The sequence below is a fragment of the Zalophus californianus genome, chromosome 12 (assembly GCF_009762305.2).
Source record: "Zalophus californianus isolate mZalCal1 chromosome 12, mZalCal1.pri.v2, whole genome shotgun sequence".
NCBI lineage: Eukaryota > Metazoa > Chordata > Mammalia > Carnivora > Otariidae > Zalophus > Zalophus californianus.
Window position 1 is genome coordinate 74,732,902 of NC_045606.1, and position 15,075 is coordinate 74,747,976.

The 15,075-nt window shown below is 36.9% G+C and overlaps 1 protein-coding gene across 1 annotated transcript in view; it reads right to left on the reverse strand.

The window, feature by feature from the left end:
- Positions 1-1,037: 1,037 nt before the first annotated feature.
- Positions 1,038-15,075, reverse strand: part of ANKRD7 (ankyrin repeat domain 7) — a 61,102-nt gene continuing 47,064 nt past the window's right edge. Inside the window, 2 exon segments of the mRNA XM_027574289.2 lie at positions 1,038-1,073; positions 14,160-14,269. Coding sequence (XP_027430090.2) covers positions 14,256-14,269 — 14 coding nt within the window. The 3' untranslated portion in view covers positions 1,038-1,073; positions 14,160-14,255.

Genomic DNA, 15,075 nt, shown 5'->3' on the forward strand with positions numbered 1-15,075 from the left:
AACAGACTGATTTATCTGTGCAGTAAAGCTCAAATCCTGCACACTCCAAAAAAAGGACTGGGCCTTGTCCTTCTGTCTTCTGGGGAGATAACCTTTGAGCCCTTGGAATATCCTTTCTGATAAGAGCTTTTGCATGCCTCAAGTCTTGGGCCATGCTTGTTTCAGTTGAACTTCTGGGGGTTGGAGACTAATGGAAGTTAGTCATGTGGGAGCTACTTGTCTATGTATCTATAAACAGTATTCACAGAGCCCGGGTAAAAAGCCCCTAACACCAAGACTTGAGAGAGTTTCTCTGGTTAGCAACACTTGGCATGTGTCATCAAATACTATTGCTGGGAAAATTCGGTGTTATCTGTGCAACTCCACTGGGAGAGGACTACTGGAAGCTTATAACTGGCTTTTCTGGGTTTTCACCCTAATTATCTTTTTCCTTCGCTGATTTTAATCTGAGAAAAGAAAAGGCAATCAAATAATCTACAGTCTTGAAACCAGAGCTAACTGAGATCTGCCCTCAGACCCTTGATGGTGAAAACAAAGTACTGATTACTGTTTTAACTATCAAACATTTTAGAACAAACTCTGGGCCTTTACCTGTGTTTGCTTTGGTTTAAATTTTTTTTTTCTCAGAAAAAGCATATACAGTTAAATCTGACTTCTTGAAGATCGAGGATCCAGGATCTTAACTGGATCCTGTCTCTTGATACTGTGGATACAAAGCTACCATGGAGGGGCGGGGGCGGGGGGGGGGGGGGGTTGGTCTGAAAGCCTGGCCGACTTGGAGTTAAATTATGGTTCAGCACATTTTAACTGTGGGATCTTGGGCCAATTAAATCAAGTTCCCTAAATCAATTTTGTAATTAATAAAAAGAAGAAAATGACAGCATGGTAACTTTGCAGAGCTGTTATGATTATTATACAGAGAACACATGTTAAGCACATAATGTCCTATCTAGTTCAGAGTAAAACAATGAATAAATGTTAGTTCCATTTCTCTTCATTCCCTTATTTAAGAGGTAATAAATCTATAGAAATCCTACCTGCTAATGAGTCTTCTTCAGAACTCTCATCCATAACTAAAAAGTAAGAATGAATTTGAATCGGCAATAGGAAAATATATAATAATATTATGAGTACAATACTCTTATGCCTGGCCACAAACTATCCCTTTGGAACACAACTGGAAAATATTCCAGAGTATTAATTATACTCTTGGTGGGCAACTGATACATTAAAGTCCTCCCCACCATCACAAATTATATGCAAGGGAGAATGTGATTTATCAAAATTTGATACAAGTGAATTATAGTTATCATAATCCTAACCCAATAAAATCAACAGAAATGGCATCATGAAAAGAATTGGTATTACAATTGGGGAACAACAAATTTAAACAGCACAATTCTTCTAGACCTCATCCATTAGGGGCAGTAAGGAGATAGCATACTTAGCTAATTCTTTAGTTCAAGGAGGGAATGTAGGTAGAGACTGTTCAGTTTAGCATGAAGAACCCATCATAAGGTCTAGAGGCACCATACTCTGCCACATTAGAAAACAGGTAAGAGACAATGATCCTTGCAAAAACTTTCCAGTGGCCAGGGGAAGGGAGTACAGAAGAGACAAGTGTATTTCCTTCCTATTCTCAGAGAGATGGTAGTAAACTCATTTAGTTCTAGCCATTTTATGTACCCTGTGAATAGAGTCCTGCAAACAAGGCTATTTCTTCTCTCGGAAGAATAAATGAAAAGGTCCCACGCTAAGAACTTACCTACTCTGAACTACTTGGAGGTTCTACTCAGTAAGTTTAAGATCAACCATTTAGGGGTACCTGGATGGCTCAGTCAGTTAAGTGTCCGACTCTTTATCTCAGCTCAGGTCTCAATCTCAGGGTCGTGAGTTCAAGCCCCACAATTTTCATTACAGCATTTTGTTTTTGTGACATATTTTTGCACTTCTATTAAAACTTCAAGTCCAGAAATGGGATATTTATATATTTACTCTACAAATACAAATCTGGTTGATGTAATAAAATGTCTTGTTCTAACAAAATTAGTAAATGTTATGAACTAAATGTTTATGTCCCCCCAAAACTGACATGTTGATACCCTAATTCCAATGTGATGGTATTTGGAGGTGGGGCCTTTAGGAGGTAATCAAGTCACAGAAACATTCATGAATGGGATTAGTGCCCCCATAAGAGACCAGAGATCGCTAGCTAGCTCTTTCAGCCATCTGAGGACACAAAGTAAACCAAGAAGGCCCTCCTCAAGAACCAGACTATGCTAGCACCCTAATCTCAGATTTACAGCCTCCAGACTTATGGGAAATAAATGTCTGTTGTTTAAACCACTGATGTATAGTACTGTTAATAGCCCGAATGGATTAAGACAGTAAATCATGACAATTAGCCAACAAATGGGAGAAAAATATTTTGTTCTAATGGGAACAACTCATTCTCTTCAACTTACAAAAGAGAAAGGTTAATAGATTATTAATGTAACAACATATAAAAGAACTTGTGATTCTCAATAAGGAATTGCTTTTCCAACTTCTATACTGATCTGCAAAAGTAAATTAAGAATATAACCTGACATCTTTTATTGAAGTTCATATTTCTTTGTGTTTGTGTACAGTCCCAGTTTAAATGGACAGGTGCTTTTATGATGAATAAGTTGCTATCATTTATTACAAGAAATAATTTGTTGTAAAAATAATAAACCCATTTTATAACATCCACTTTGTTTCTAATTATATAGAAATAAATAACACTTGTTTTCTAATTTATACAAAGGCACCATATGGATTTAATGAATTTAGTAAACTTCTGAAATTAAATTTCTCTTCAGACATTATTTCAGAATCTCACAATGAACATCTTAAATAATAAATTGTAGAATTTTAAGAAAAACAAATTTACATATTGATTTTTATTTATTTATTTATTTTTAAAGATTTTATTTATTTATTTGACCTAGAGAGAGATAGCGAGAGCAGGAACACAAGCAGGGGGAGTGGGAGAGGGAGAAGCAGGCTTCCTGCTGAGCAGGGAGCCCCATGTGGGACTCAATCCCAGGACCCTGGGATCATGACCTGAGCCGAAGGCAGACGCTTAACGACTGAGCCACCCAGGCACCCTACATATTGATTTTTAAACAGCTCTTTTATAATGAAAACTTTCATAATCCTACTTTCTATATCTTTGGCAGAATCAACAAGAGAAAACCCACTACCAGAAGTTTTAATTGATAGCTATGTTTGAAATAAAGAATATTTGGATCTCCTTTATTATTTTTTTCTTAGAAATCACATGACTATTATATATAAAAACATTACTATTTTAATACTGATATGATGTACCAACCATATTACATAATACTCATATTTCTCATAACAGACAGAAGCTCATAACTCAGTTATATAAAATTGGTATATAATTTCTATACACTTCAAACTTCTGAGCTATATTAGCTTTATATTAGCATTTAAATGAAGAATTATCACTGAGTAGTCCTGAACTGAAAGCAGTACAACTCATTAAATTAACCAGAGGTCACATGATAAGATCCTGAAGTCCTGAAATTAGTTTTCCCAGTTTAGACACATAGCTATCTTTTCTTGGTAAAGTACTTTCTCTTTGTCTCCTGTAAATGTGGCTCTTGCGTGACCTTCCTAACTCCCAAGTGTTGTTGTGGGGATTTAATGACATAACATATACAAATGTTTTGTGAGATAGTGAAGCAACAGAAGAATGTGCTCATTAACTTTATTACTGTCCTATTCTGGATCCTTCAATAAAACTCACTGTCTGTTTTTACATAGTTGCTAAGGTCTCAAAGTTCTGCAGTTTTCACAAAATGTTTTAAATCCTAATATTACTCTATTAGGTGGTTTATTGCTTGTGGTTTGTAATTTCATGACTTGCACTCAGCTACTACATCACTTGTAACTAAAGTTACATATATTATAAATCATTAGATAACAAATTTGTGATTGTATATAAGAAACTTTAGGGTCTCCATTAACAGTGGCCAATCATGCTAATGGGAGACAGCTAACAGATCAAGTCAAGACTGATGTGGAAAACTATTCCCATTCTATTCACTCACATTCCAAACCAGAAAATCTTTGTGAGAATAATGCTCAATCTCCATGTTGATCCCCAATTGTTTTGGAAGATGGAAACTACTTTTTATACTTGGATTGTGATACATGGATGGGTTCGAATAAACCTTCCCTAAGAGACAGCTCCTCTAGATTCAGAGGATCCTGTTGAACCTTGAAAATTATGGCAGCCTCTCCTAAAACTGAGGTACAGACAGGAGTCACATGGGAGGTGTTCATTACTATATCAAATTTAGGACTTGAGTAAATGACCTTAGTAGTGGGAATCTAAGGTAAACAATCCCCCAGTGCTCTGGAGGAAGATGACAGGAATTTGCATAGTCTGACACAGGCAGCTACAAAGGATTTAGGTCTTGGGAGACCATCTAGGAGCAAAGAAAGGAAACTGATGCCTTTTTGCAATACTATCTGAATCTGATGGCTTCAGCTTGATCCCTATTAGCAATCCTTGGATTTCCACCCTAAGTATCCTGCTTGCCTCATCCTAGTCACAGCCCTGATTTCTTAGCAAGAACAACAAAGGTCTCAAAAGGGAATCTAGCCTGAAGATCTGGGGGATGATCTGGGCTTCACGTAAAGTTCTGACTGAAATGAGGGACTGCTTTGGAAACAATACCTGAGCACTCCGCTGTGCACTAACAGAGCTATACTCTAAGAGTCCAAGTATGGTTCACTCCTAGAGATCTGGGCCAGCACTTATGAATAATTTAGCTTTTCTCTACTAATTTGAATTTTCATAATGATCAAATACTAATTCTCATTGATATTTGGATGTGTTTCTAAACTTTCTATTCTATTCCATTCATTTGTCCATCTATTATGCTGTCAGTAAAACAATAATTAGTGGAAATTTATAAATCTCTTTTTTCAGAGTGCCTGGGTGGCTCAGTCGTTAAGCGTCTGCCTTCCGCTCAGGTCATGATCCCAGGGTCCTGGGATCGAGCCCCACATCAGGCTCCCTGCTCTGCAGGAAGGCTGCTTCTCCCTCTCCCACTCACCCTGCTTGTGTTCCCTCTCTCGCTGTGTCTCTCTCTGTCAAATAAATAAATAAAATCTTTTAAAAAAAAATCTTTTTTCAAAATTTTTCTTAATATCATCATAAAAGTATACCAGCATCACAAATAATTCTAATTTTTAAAATCTTGATATTTTGATTTGGTTTATAGGAAATTGCTAAAATAATAAAAGTTTACATATTTTAGATAAATGAGTCTTTTTGTTCAAGAACATGGAGCACCTCTCCACCCAAAGGTTTTTCTTAGATGCCTTAGTAAAGCATACAGTTTATACCTATCTGTCTATCTACCTACCTACCTACCTAAAGTGTGTTATTAAAACAACAAAGAGATCTACACACCTATTAGAACAGCCAAAACCCAGAACACTGAAAACATCAAATACTAGTGAGGACATGGAGCAACAGAAACCCTCATTCATTGCCAGTGGGAAGGCAAAATGGTACAGCCACTTTGAAAGATTGTCATCTTCTTACAAAACTAAACATACTCTTACCATATAATACAGTAATCACACTCCTTGGTATTTACGTAAAGGAGTTGAAAACTTATGTCTGCGAAAAATTTTGCCCATGAACATTTATAGCAGCTTTATCCATAATTGCCAAAACTTGGTAGCAACCAAGATGTCCTTCAGTAGGTGAATGGATACGGTGGTATATCCAGATAATAGAATATTGTTTAGTGCTAAAAAGAAATGCACTACCAAGCCATGAAAAGACATGGAGGAAACTTAAATGCACACTACTAAGTGAAAGAACCAGTGTGAAAAGGCTACATACTATATGATTCCAGCAAACGTCATTTTGGAAAAGGCAAAACTGTGGAAACAGTAAAAAGAGGTTGTCAAGGGCTGGAGGGAGGGTGGAATGAATGGGAGAACACAGGGCAATGGACCTCTTCTGTAGGATACTGTAATGTTGGATGCATATCATTATACATTATACATTTGTCCAAACCTAAAGTACATACAAGACCAAGAGTGGGGTGACTCTGATGTATCACTGTAGGTTCATCCTTGGTAACCAATGTACAGTTTTGGTGAGTTATGTTGATAGTGTGTGGAGGCAATGCATGTGTTGGGACAGAGGTTTATGGGAAATATCTGTAACTTCTCAATTTTGTGAACCCAGAAGTGCTCTAAAATATAAAATCTATTTTAAAAATCTCTGATCTTATCAAAAATATTTTTACTTCAGAAGTGTCTATATTATGGGAGTTTTTTTCTCTCATTACAAACTTTCCTATATATGCTAATATTTGATAATTTAAAATGTGTATACTGGAAAAGGAAATGATGATTTATGTACTTTCTATTACTATTTAAATTTAGTTAAACCTCTTTAAAATTGTCAGTAATGTGTCGTATAATGAAAGGATCAGGATTCCGCTAAAAGTTTGTTATTGCGGCTGTTGATGTTGAAATTTTGATTTGTGAATGACTAAGAGACACACTGTCTGGGATCCTATGTGAAGTTACTATTTTAAGTGCTACGATGCCCCAGATGCTGAGGAGCCTTAGAAAGGGAAAAAATGCCTCACTGGGAACGCAGACCATGTCTAGCTGCACTTGTATGTGGAGTCAGGGCAGGCGCACCAGGCTTTTCTCAGAATATGTCTCTACCACTTCCCGGCCGTGCCCTATCGGCCTCCTATCACACTGTTCCTATTATCTCGTTTTTATGACTCTTAGGTGAGGCTATGGATCCCCATCAAAAGACTATAGGGCACTTACCTCATGTTCCCCACTCAGCACCCCTGTGGATTTCCTGAGCTCTCTTAGTGGGACTCAGGCCCGTCACTACTCACGCCCACGTCCCCGCAGTCTCTCCTCTGGGTGGAAGAGGACCTGGACTGCCACTTGCCCTTCCTTTCCAAGAAAAAACACAACCTATTTCATCGTCCTGGGGAGTGGGTTGAGGATCGCCTGAATGAATCCAGATGTTCCCCAAGTTTCCCGTTTCTCGCTGCCGCCTGATCCCACCCGGGAGCACAAGGTCACAGAAGCAGTTCTTGCAGTGGTGACGCCCAGCATCAAAGCACCGCTGCTTATAACCTCGTACTTTCGGGGAAGGCAACGAAGCTAAGGAAACTCTTTAACGAATCCTAACTACGAGGCAGTAGCTCTGGGCGGGTGCACATGTTCTAGCTGCAGGGACCCAGTGCACAGGCGCTGGTCGGCCCCCTTCTCTGGTTTAGGAAAAGTCCGGGGGCTGCTGTGTCCTTTGCTAGACCCGGTGATAGCAGAGTGGTTGGAATGGGGGTGGGGGGGTGGGGGGGAGTGGCGTTCAGGTGGGCAGTAGAGCCTATGGACAAGGTGTCTTGCACAATACCAGGGCCCTGCCGACCTGGGGCTGCAACACTGGGAAAGCCTCATCACCCAGAAAACTTCCCTAGGCACCCTGAAATTTTTTACCCCGATTCTAGTGGCAGAAGCTTCATTCCTGGAGCTTACTCCACTCCCACATCTGGAAGGTAGTGGGGATTATAATTTGGGAGCCCATGCAGCAACCCCTGTCCCTGCCATGGTTTCAGAGTCTGATAGCACGTGTCCCTGAAGGGAAACCTATGAGGACAAAGGGGGAAGTACCCTGTCCAGATGAAAAGAAAAAAGGCATTTCACAGTCTCTCCTCTCCTCTTCTGGCTCTGCCTCACTCAATAAAAGCTTTACACTTTATTCCTAATGCCAAATGAGTTTCATGAATTCAGTCATAGAGTGATACTGACACAATTTAAAGAAATTTCTCTACAACTTTAAAGAACTGTGAACATCATCAACCCTCTACTTTTGTACCCAGCTTAATTACATGCAAAATGGTTTTGCGTTAAGGAATTTCATTTTAAAATTTATTATTCAAAATGAATCTTTCATATAAATCTATTTAATGTGTTTCTCTCCTCCTGCTCTTATAAAAAAATATAACAAATATAAAAAAAATATAACAAGAAAGTAGCTTTGGTCACTTATGGTTTCTGGTCTTCCATATTTTTCAATACAGTCAAATCTTTTTTTCAGTCAACTTTTGATTCAAGTGGATCTTAAAACACTGAAAGACTTTGGAAAAATATTGGTAGTGTATTTTATGAAACATAAATACTTTCATACATTGTAAACTAGTAATCTCAGTCATAGAACTGTCTCCAACGGACATAATTCCCAAGAAGAAAACATGGATAGCAAGATAAGGTTTTCAGTATTTAATGGTGGGAGGAAAAAAATGGGAAAAAAATGTAATACCTCACAGTAAGGGAATGTCTGAGTGAATTATAGTGAATTAGAGTATCATGTAGCCAATCAATATAATTTATATCAAAGATACATGATTCCAAGGATTCTGAAGTAGTATAAATGTAGTATAAAGGAGAAAAGATCTGCCTCATGAGAACAATCTTGGGAAGTGATTAGTTTATCTTCTTTCTATTACATTGAAGGAACTGAGGCTATAGTTAAGAAGCTTGAACATTCTTCTGCTTCTAAGTGGCTAGGTAGGTTTTTGAGTCTACTACATCTTTTCCACTCTGCTACTAAAACATCAATGGAATAATAAATATATATATATAGGAAGTACAGAAGTTGGCAAATTTTTTTCTTATAATGACTGTAGAAGGCAGAAAACTCATTTTAAAATCTTAATAACTCATTGATAAAGTACTTACATTTTGTCAAGGCTTAAAATTCAGAAGTCAGGAGATAAATTAATCTTAGAATATTTGTGAAAGAGTGACTATTCAAATGGACAATAGCCAGACCATATATGAAAATAGAACTCTGATCCATAATCTCTGAAATCAGCGCAGAATTCAATGAATGAAGGTTTTGACCAAAACCTTGTCATGACTGCCAGTTTTCCAATATTTCACTTCCCCCTCTTTCTGCTTCTAACTCAACACTAACCAGAGAAAGCCAAATATGCTCTTCAAATTAATCACATAAGATGCAACACTTCTAATTAACCAATCTGCAGCTTCCCCATGCCAACCACCTCCAATTAGACTTCAAGTATGAAGTCTTCCATTTTTTTCAATGTTAGAGCTTTTCCACTTTCCTGATTTCCTTTGAGTCTCCATCAAATGTAAGTGATGATGGCTGACTCCCTCACTACAGCCTCTGAATAGCTTCTATTTATTCTCATTTGGGTTATCTTTTATTTCCAAAGTTTTCTTAGACCACCCAGCAAGATTTGATTTGCATCATCTATCTATCACTGCAGATCCCAATTTCAACTGGACGCAGGTCCCATGGAGACTTCTGCCTTGCTTTTAGTGGCTTATTGAGTCCTTGCTAACATAGAAAGTCCTCACGGTCTGAACTCTGCTCTCTTCCTATTGAGTTCCTGGGCTATTTATTCTCATCTTGGTAATAAACTAAGATGAACTTTTTGATTTCCCAGTGCATATAAAAGTTATGTTTACACTGTACTGTAGTCTATTACGTCTGCAATAGCACTGTGTCTAAAAATATAATGTCCATATCTTAATTAAAAATACTTCCTTGCTAAAAAAAATGCTAACCATCATCTGGGCTTTCAGTGAGTCCTAATCTTTTTGCTAGTGGAGGGTCTTGCCTCAATGTTGATGGCTCCTGACTGACTAGGGTGGTGGTTGCTAAAGGGCGGGGTGGCTATGGCAATTTCTTAAAAGAAGACAACAATGAAGTTTGCTGCATTAATGGACTTTGCAAATGATTTCTTTGTAGCACACAATGCTATTTCATAGCATTTTACCCACAGTAGAACTTCCTTCAAAATTGGAATCAATCCTCTCAAAACCTGCTGCTGCTTTATCAACTAAATTTATACCATATTCTAAATCCTTGTTGTCATTTCAACAATCTTCATAACATCTTCATCAGGAGTAAATTTAACCTCAAAGATCCACTTTCTTTGCTCAACCATAAGAAGCAACAACTCATCCATTAAAGTGTTATCATGAGATTGTAGCAATTCAGTCATATCTTCAAGCCCCACTTCTCATTCTAGTTCTCTTTCTATTTTCACCACATCTGCAGTTACTTCACTGAAGTCTTTAACCCTTCTCCTCCAAGTCGTCCTTGAGGGTTGGAATCAACTTCTTCCAAACTTCTGTTAATGTTTATATTTTGAACTCTTCCCATGAATCACAAATGTTCTTAACGGCATCTAAAAGGGTGAATCTTTTCCAATTTACTTTGCTCAGATCCATTAGACGAATCACTATCTATGGCAGCTCTGACCTTACAAAATTGTACAAAAATATATTTCTTAAATAATAAGACTTGAAAGTCAAAATTACTCCCTGAGCCATCGGCTGCAGAATGGATGTTGTGTTAGCATGAAAGTAGGCATTAATCTCCTTGCACATTTCCACTGGAGCTCTGGGGTAACCAGGTGCATTGTCAATGAGCAGTCACATCTTGAAAGGGATCTTTTTGTCTGAGCAGTAGTGGGCTTTAAATTTTTCAGTAAACCATGTTGAAAAAAGATGTGCTGTCATTTAGGCTCTGTTGTTCCATGTACAGAGCACAGCCGGAGTAGATACAGCATTGTTTTTAGGGGCCCTACAATATTTGGAATGGTAAATGAGCAATGGCTTCCTCTTAAAGTCACCAGCATTAGCCCTAACAAGAGAGTCAGCCTATCTTTTGAAGTTTTGAAGCCAGGCATTGACTTCTTCTCTCTAGCTATAAAAATACTAGATGGCATCTTCTTCTAATATAAGGCTGTTCTGTCTACATTGAAAATCTGTTGTTTAGTGTAGCCACCTTCATTATTTATCTTAATTATTATTAATTATCCTTAGCTAGATCTTCTGGGTAACTTGCTGGAGCTTCTGTATAGGCACTTGCTGCTTCACTTTGCACTTCTATGTTATGGAGATGGCTTCTTTCTTTAAACCTATGCCAACCTCTGTGAGCTTCAAACTTACCTTCTGCAGCTTCCTCACCCCTCTCAGCCTTCACAGAACTGAAGAGAGCTAGGGCCTTGCTCTGGATTAGGCTTTGACTTAAAGGAATGTTGTATCTGGTGATCTTCTATGCAGACTACCAAAACTGTCTCCACATCAGCAATAAGGCTGTTTTGCTTCTTATCTTTCATATGTTCACTGGAGTAACACTTTTAATTTTCTTCAAGAACTTTTCCTTTGCATTCACAACTTAGCCAACTATTTGGCACAAGAGGCTTAGCTTGCAGCTTACCTCAGCTTTTAACATGCCTTCCTCACTAAGCATAATCATTTCTGGCTTTTGATTTAAAGAGAAAGACTTGAGACTCTTCCTTTCACTTGAACACTTAGAGTCCATTATACAGTTATTAATTGTCCTAATGTCAATACTGTTGTGTCTCAGAGAGTAAGGAGGCCCGAGGAGAGGGAGAGACAGGAGGAACAGCAAGTTGGGAGTAGTCAGAAGATACACATATTGATCGATCAAGTCTGCTGCCTGATAAGGGTGTGGTTCATGGCACCACAAGGCAATTATAATAGTAACGTCAAAGATCACTGATCACATCACCATAACAAATATAATAATAATGAAAAAGTTTAAAATACTGTGAGAATTATCAAAATGTGACCTAGAGACATGAAGTGAGCAAATGCAGTGGGAAAAATGGTGCCAGTAGACTTGCTTGATGCAGTTACCACAAACCTTCAACTTATTAAAAAAAAAAAAGGCAATATTTCCAAAGTACAATAAAATGAGGTATGACTGTATTTGGCAATTGAATATTTACTATCATCAGACATTTTACAAGTGATGAGGATTTGACTATGAACAAAAAAAGTTCAAGCTCTCATGGATCTTGTGACCCAAAGGGCAAGGGGGAGAGGAGTAGATAATAAAGCACTGTAAGTGACAGAATGGCAAGGCAACCAGAAAAGGCTTCACTGATGTCCCTTACGAGGGGAGGAATGTCCCAGGATACAATGAAAGGAAGAGTCTTCCCCAGAATCATCCTGAAGCTAGACTGTGCTGGATGTGTTCAAGGTATGGCAAGGAGCACAGTGAAAACTATGTGCTTGGTATTTTGTTTTTAAATGCAAAATTGTAAAGTCCCTTTAGCAGATTTTAAAAGATTACAAAAACATGCCAGAAATTTAACAGATGTTTTGTTTGGGTCATGAGACTATGATTGATACCTTTTCTTATTTCCTTTTTTCTTTTCTGTAATACCTAAATTTTCTTAATATGTATTACTGTGGTATTTCTAAAAAAGAAAAAAGGTTTTGTCAATGAAAGTGCTTGTAAATAAAAGAGAATTTCCATTTACACAGGGTTATTTATAATGTTTTCCTCTATTTTATAGCTGATATATTAATAATTTTACTTTATTTAAATGTTCCAATGCATGCTTAACACATTATGTTTCAAAGTTTACACTTATGAATATGCCATTCAAAATTCTGACTAAAAAGACTTTTGCTGACTATAAGCTGATTACAAATTGTATCCTTTCAACTGATAGTTCATGATATAGATGTTTGTCTTTTGAAATCTCTTCACATCTTCTAAGGTGAAAATTGTTCTCCATTAACAAACTTTTCTTCAAATAAGTAGTCAGTGAAATGCTGTGACATTTCATTTAATTGCTCTTTCAAAACAGACTTTTCTAATTCAAGGCAGCAGCAAAGGACTTGTAGAAATGAGATTATATGTCTAGAAAACAAGTAATATTTGTAATGTCTTCATTTGTGTTCAAATATTTTCACTCCTATTTCTTAAATTCTACGCCTCAACTACAAAACAATTATAATTTAGCATCAATATTTTTGTATTTTATGGTCATTTAAAAAAATGAATAATTAAATTATCCCCTTGGAATCTGACAGAAATACAACCTTTAATGTTTACCATCTTTTTTAATATGTTTGGGCAATTTTCTTGACCTAATATTTCTATCATGCTTCAAAACATACAAAGATTAACATTTCATTAAAAACTGCAACATGTATTGCCATGGGTAAGAGGAATGGGGGTGTTTTTAATTGTTTAGCCTCAGGAGATACTCAAAATATAAGAGTGGTATTTTTAACTTTCTACAGCTTTATTTCCCTAAAGACCTGAAGTATAAACCACAGAAATTCTTTACTTCTTATAGCTGCGTGAACATTATGAGAGAGAGAGACAGAAGGAGACGGTAAGAGAGGAGCATATAAGGATGAAGAACAAGAGTCCAAAAAACAAAATTTCTTGAGTGTGTAAGATTAAGTTACAAAGGAAAATTCAGGTAAATTCTCTCTTAAATTCAGTTACCTCAAGGCAATAGGACCAAGCACTGTTCTAAGTATCATAATGATAGATTTGAGGGGATGAAGAAAGGGTGAGTAGTTGTGACAGTCATATGATCTCCTATTGCCATCAGGTTCCCTCTCTATCTTAAATTTCCTTTTTTTTTTTTTTTCTTTTTTACACTATAGTTGAAGGGTAGGGAAGGAGTGTGTTTGCTGGTGTATTCACAGAGTATAACTGTAAAAATTTTTATGTCGTCCAATTAAAAAAATGTCGGTGTAACATATATCCACCAAAAACCAAACAAAGAAAAAAAGCTATGTTTTACAGACCTAAATAACTGTTTGTTTTTTTTGAAAATAAGCACCAAAAATTATTTTAATAGATGCATAGTATTTTCAATTCACAAATACTGCTACCTAATTTTAAGTTTCATGTAATGATTAAGTATATATTATATTAACAATAAAATATACTTAGCTGAAGTGTTTTTAGAATAAAATTAGAAATTTACTAATAGCTTTATATTTATTAAAATTTTTGTTTTTTATAACTGGTAATTATTATAACTAGTCATATTTTGTTTTTTATAACTAGACTATGGATAAAAATTATCTTAATCATTTGATATCTCTTTACATTTTCAGTCAACACAGTGTCAAAACGTTTTAATTACAAAGAACAGTTCTTAAAAATATTTAGCATTTCAAAATTGGGAGAAAATTTCTATTCCGAATTTAAATATTATTTGAGAAAACTGAGTCCCTTTCTAAAAAGCAAACCATTAAAACTATTTGTTTAGTTTGTATCTTCTTACCTTCCTTCAGTTCTTCTCTATCAAATGTAGTGCCCAAGGTTGTATCTTCAGAGTTAGAGGTCTGTTCAACTTTCTTCTTCTTTCCATAACTGGCAATTAATTGATGATATCTATCCAGAAAGAGAAAATATATATGAATTCCAGGATTCATAAATAGTTAAATTCATAATACATAATCATCAGATCAAAACCTTAGACGTTAGCTGATGCCTTCCTAAGTATGTCTTACACTTGCTGCTGACCTCAAGCCTCCTTTCAAGCCAATTCCCTTAACAGACACCATTTTTATTTCACATACTCCCATTCTCTGGTACTTTTCTTCCTGCTATCACAAATAAATTACCAGCAAGGTAGAAAAAATAGCTTTAGGTTATTTTTGATGTATTAGGTTGCTAGGGTTGCCTCACAAAAATACCACAGACTGGGTGGCTTAAACAACGGACATTTATTTTCTCACAGTTCTGGAAGCTGGACACCCAAGATCAAGGTGCCAGGAGGGTTGGTTTCCTCTGAGGGCTGTAAGGGGAGGATCTGTTCCAGGCCTCTCTCCTTGGCTAGGAGATGACTGTGCTTTGCTGACTCTTCACCTAAAAGTTGCCCCTCTGGCAACAAGCACTGTTGGTGTCTCTATGTCCTAATCTCTTCTTACAAGAATACCAGTCAAACTGGATTAGGACCCACTCTACTGCACAGTCATTTTAACTTAACATCTCTTTAAAAGCCCTCTCTCCAAATACAATCATCCAAATTCTCAGGTACTGGGGGTTAGGGCTTTTTAACACATGATTTTGAGGAGGGAGGAATGGGACACAATTCAGCTCATAACACTTGGCCTTAATGAGCAGGGGGAGGGGCACAAGGAAAGTGAGAGAATCCTTAAAGAGACTCCCCACTGAGTGTGGAGCCTGACGCAGAC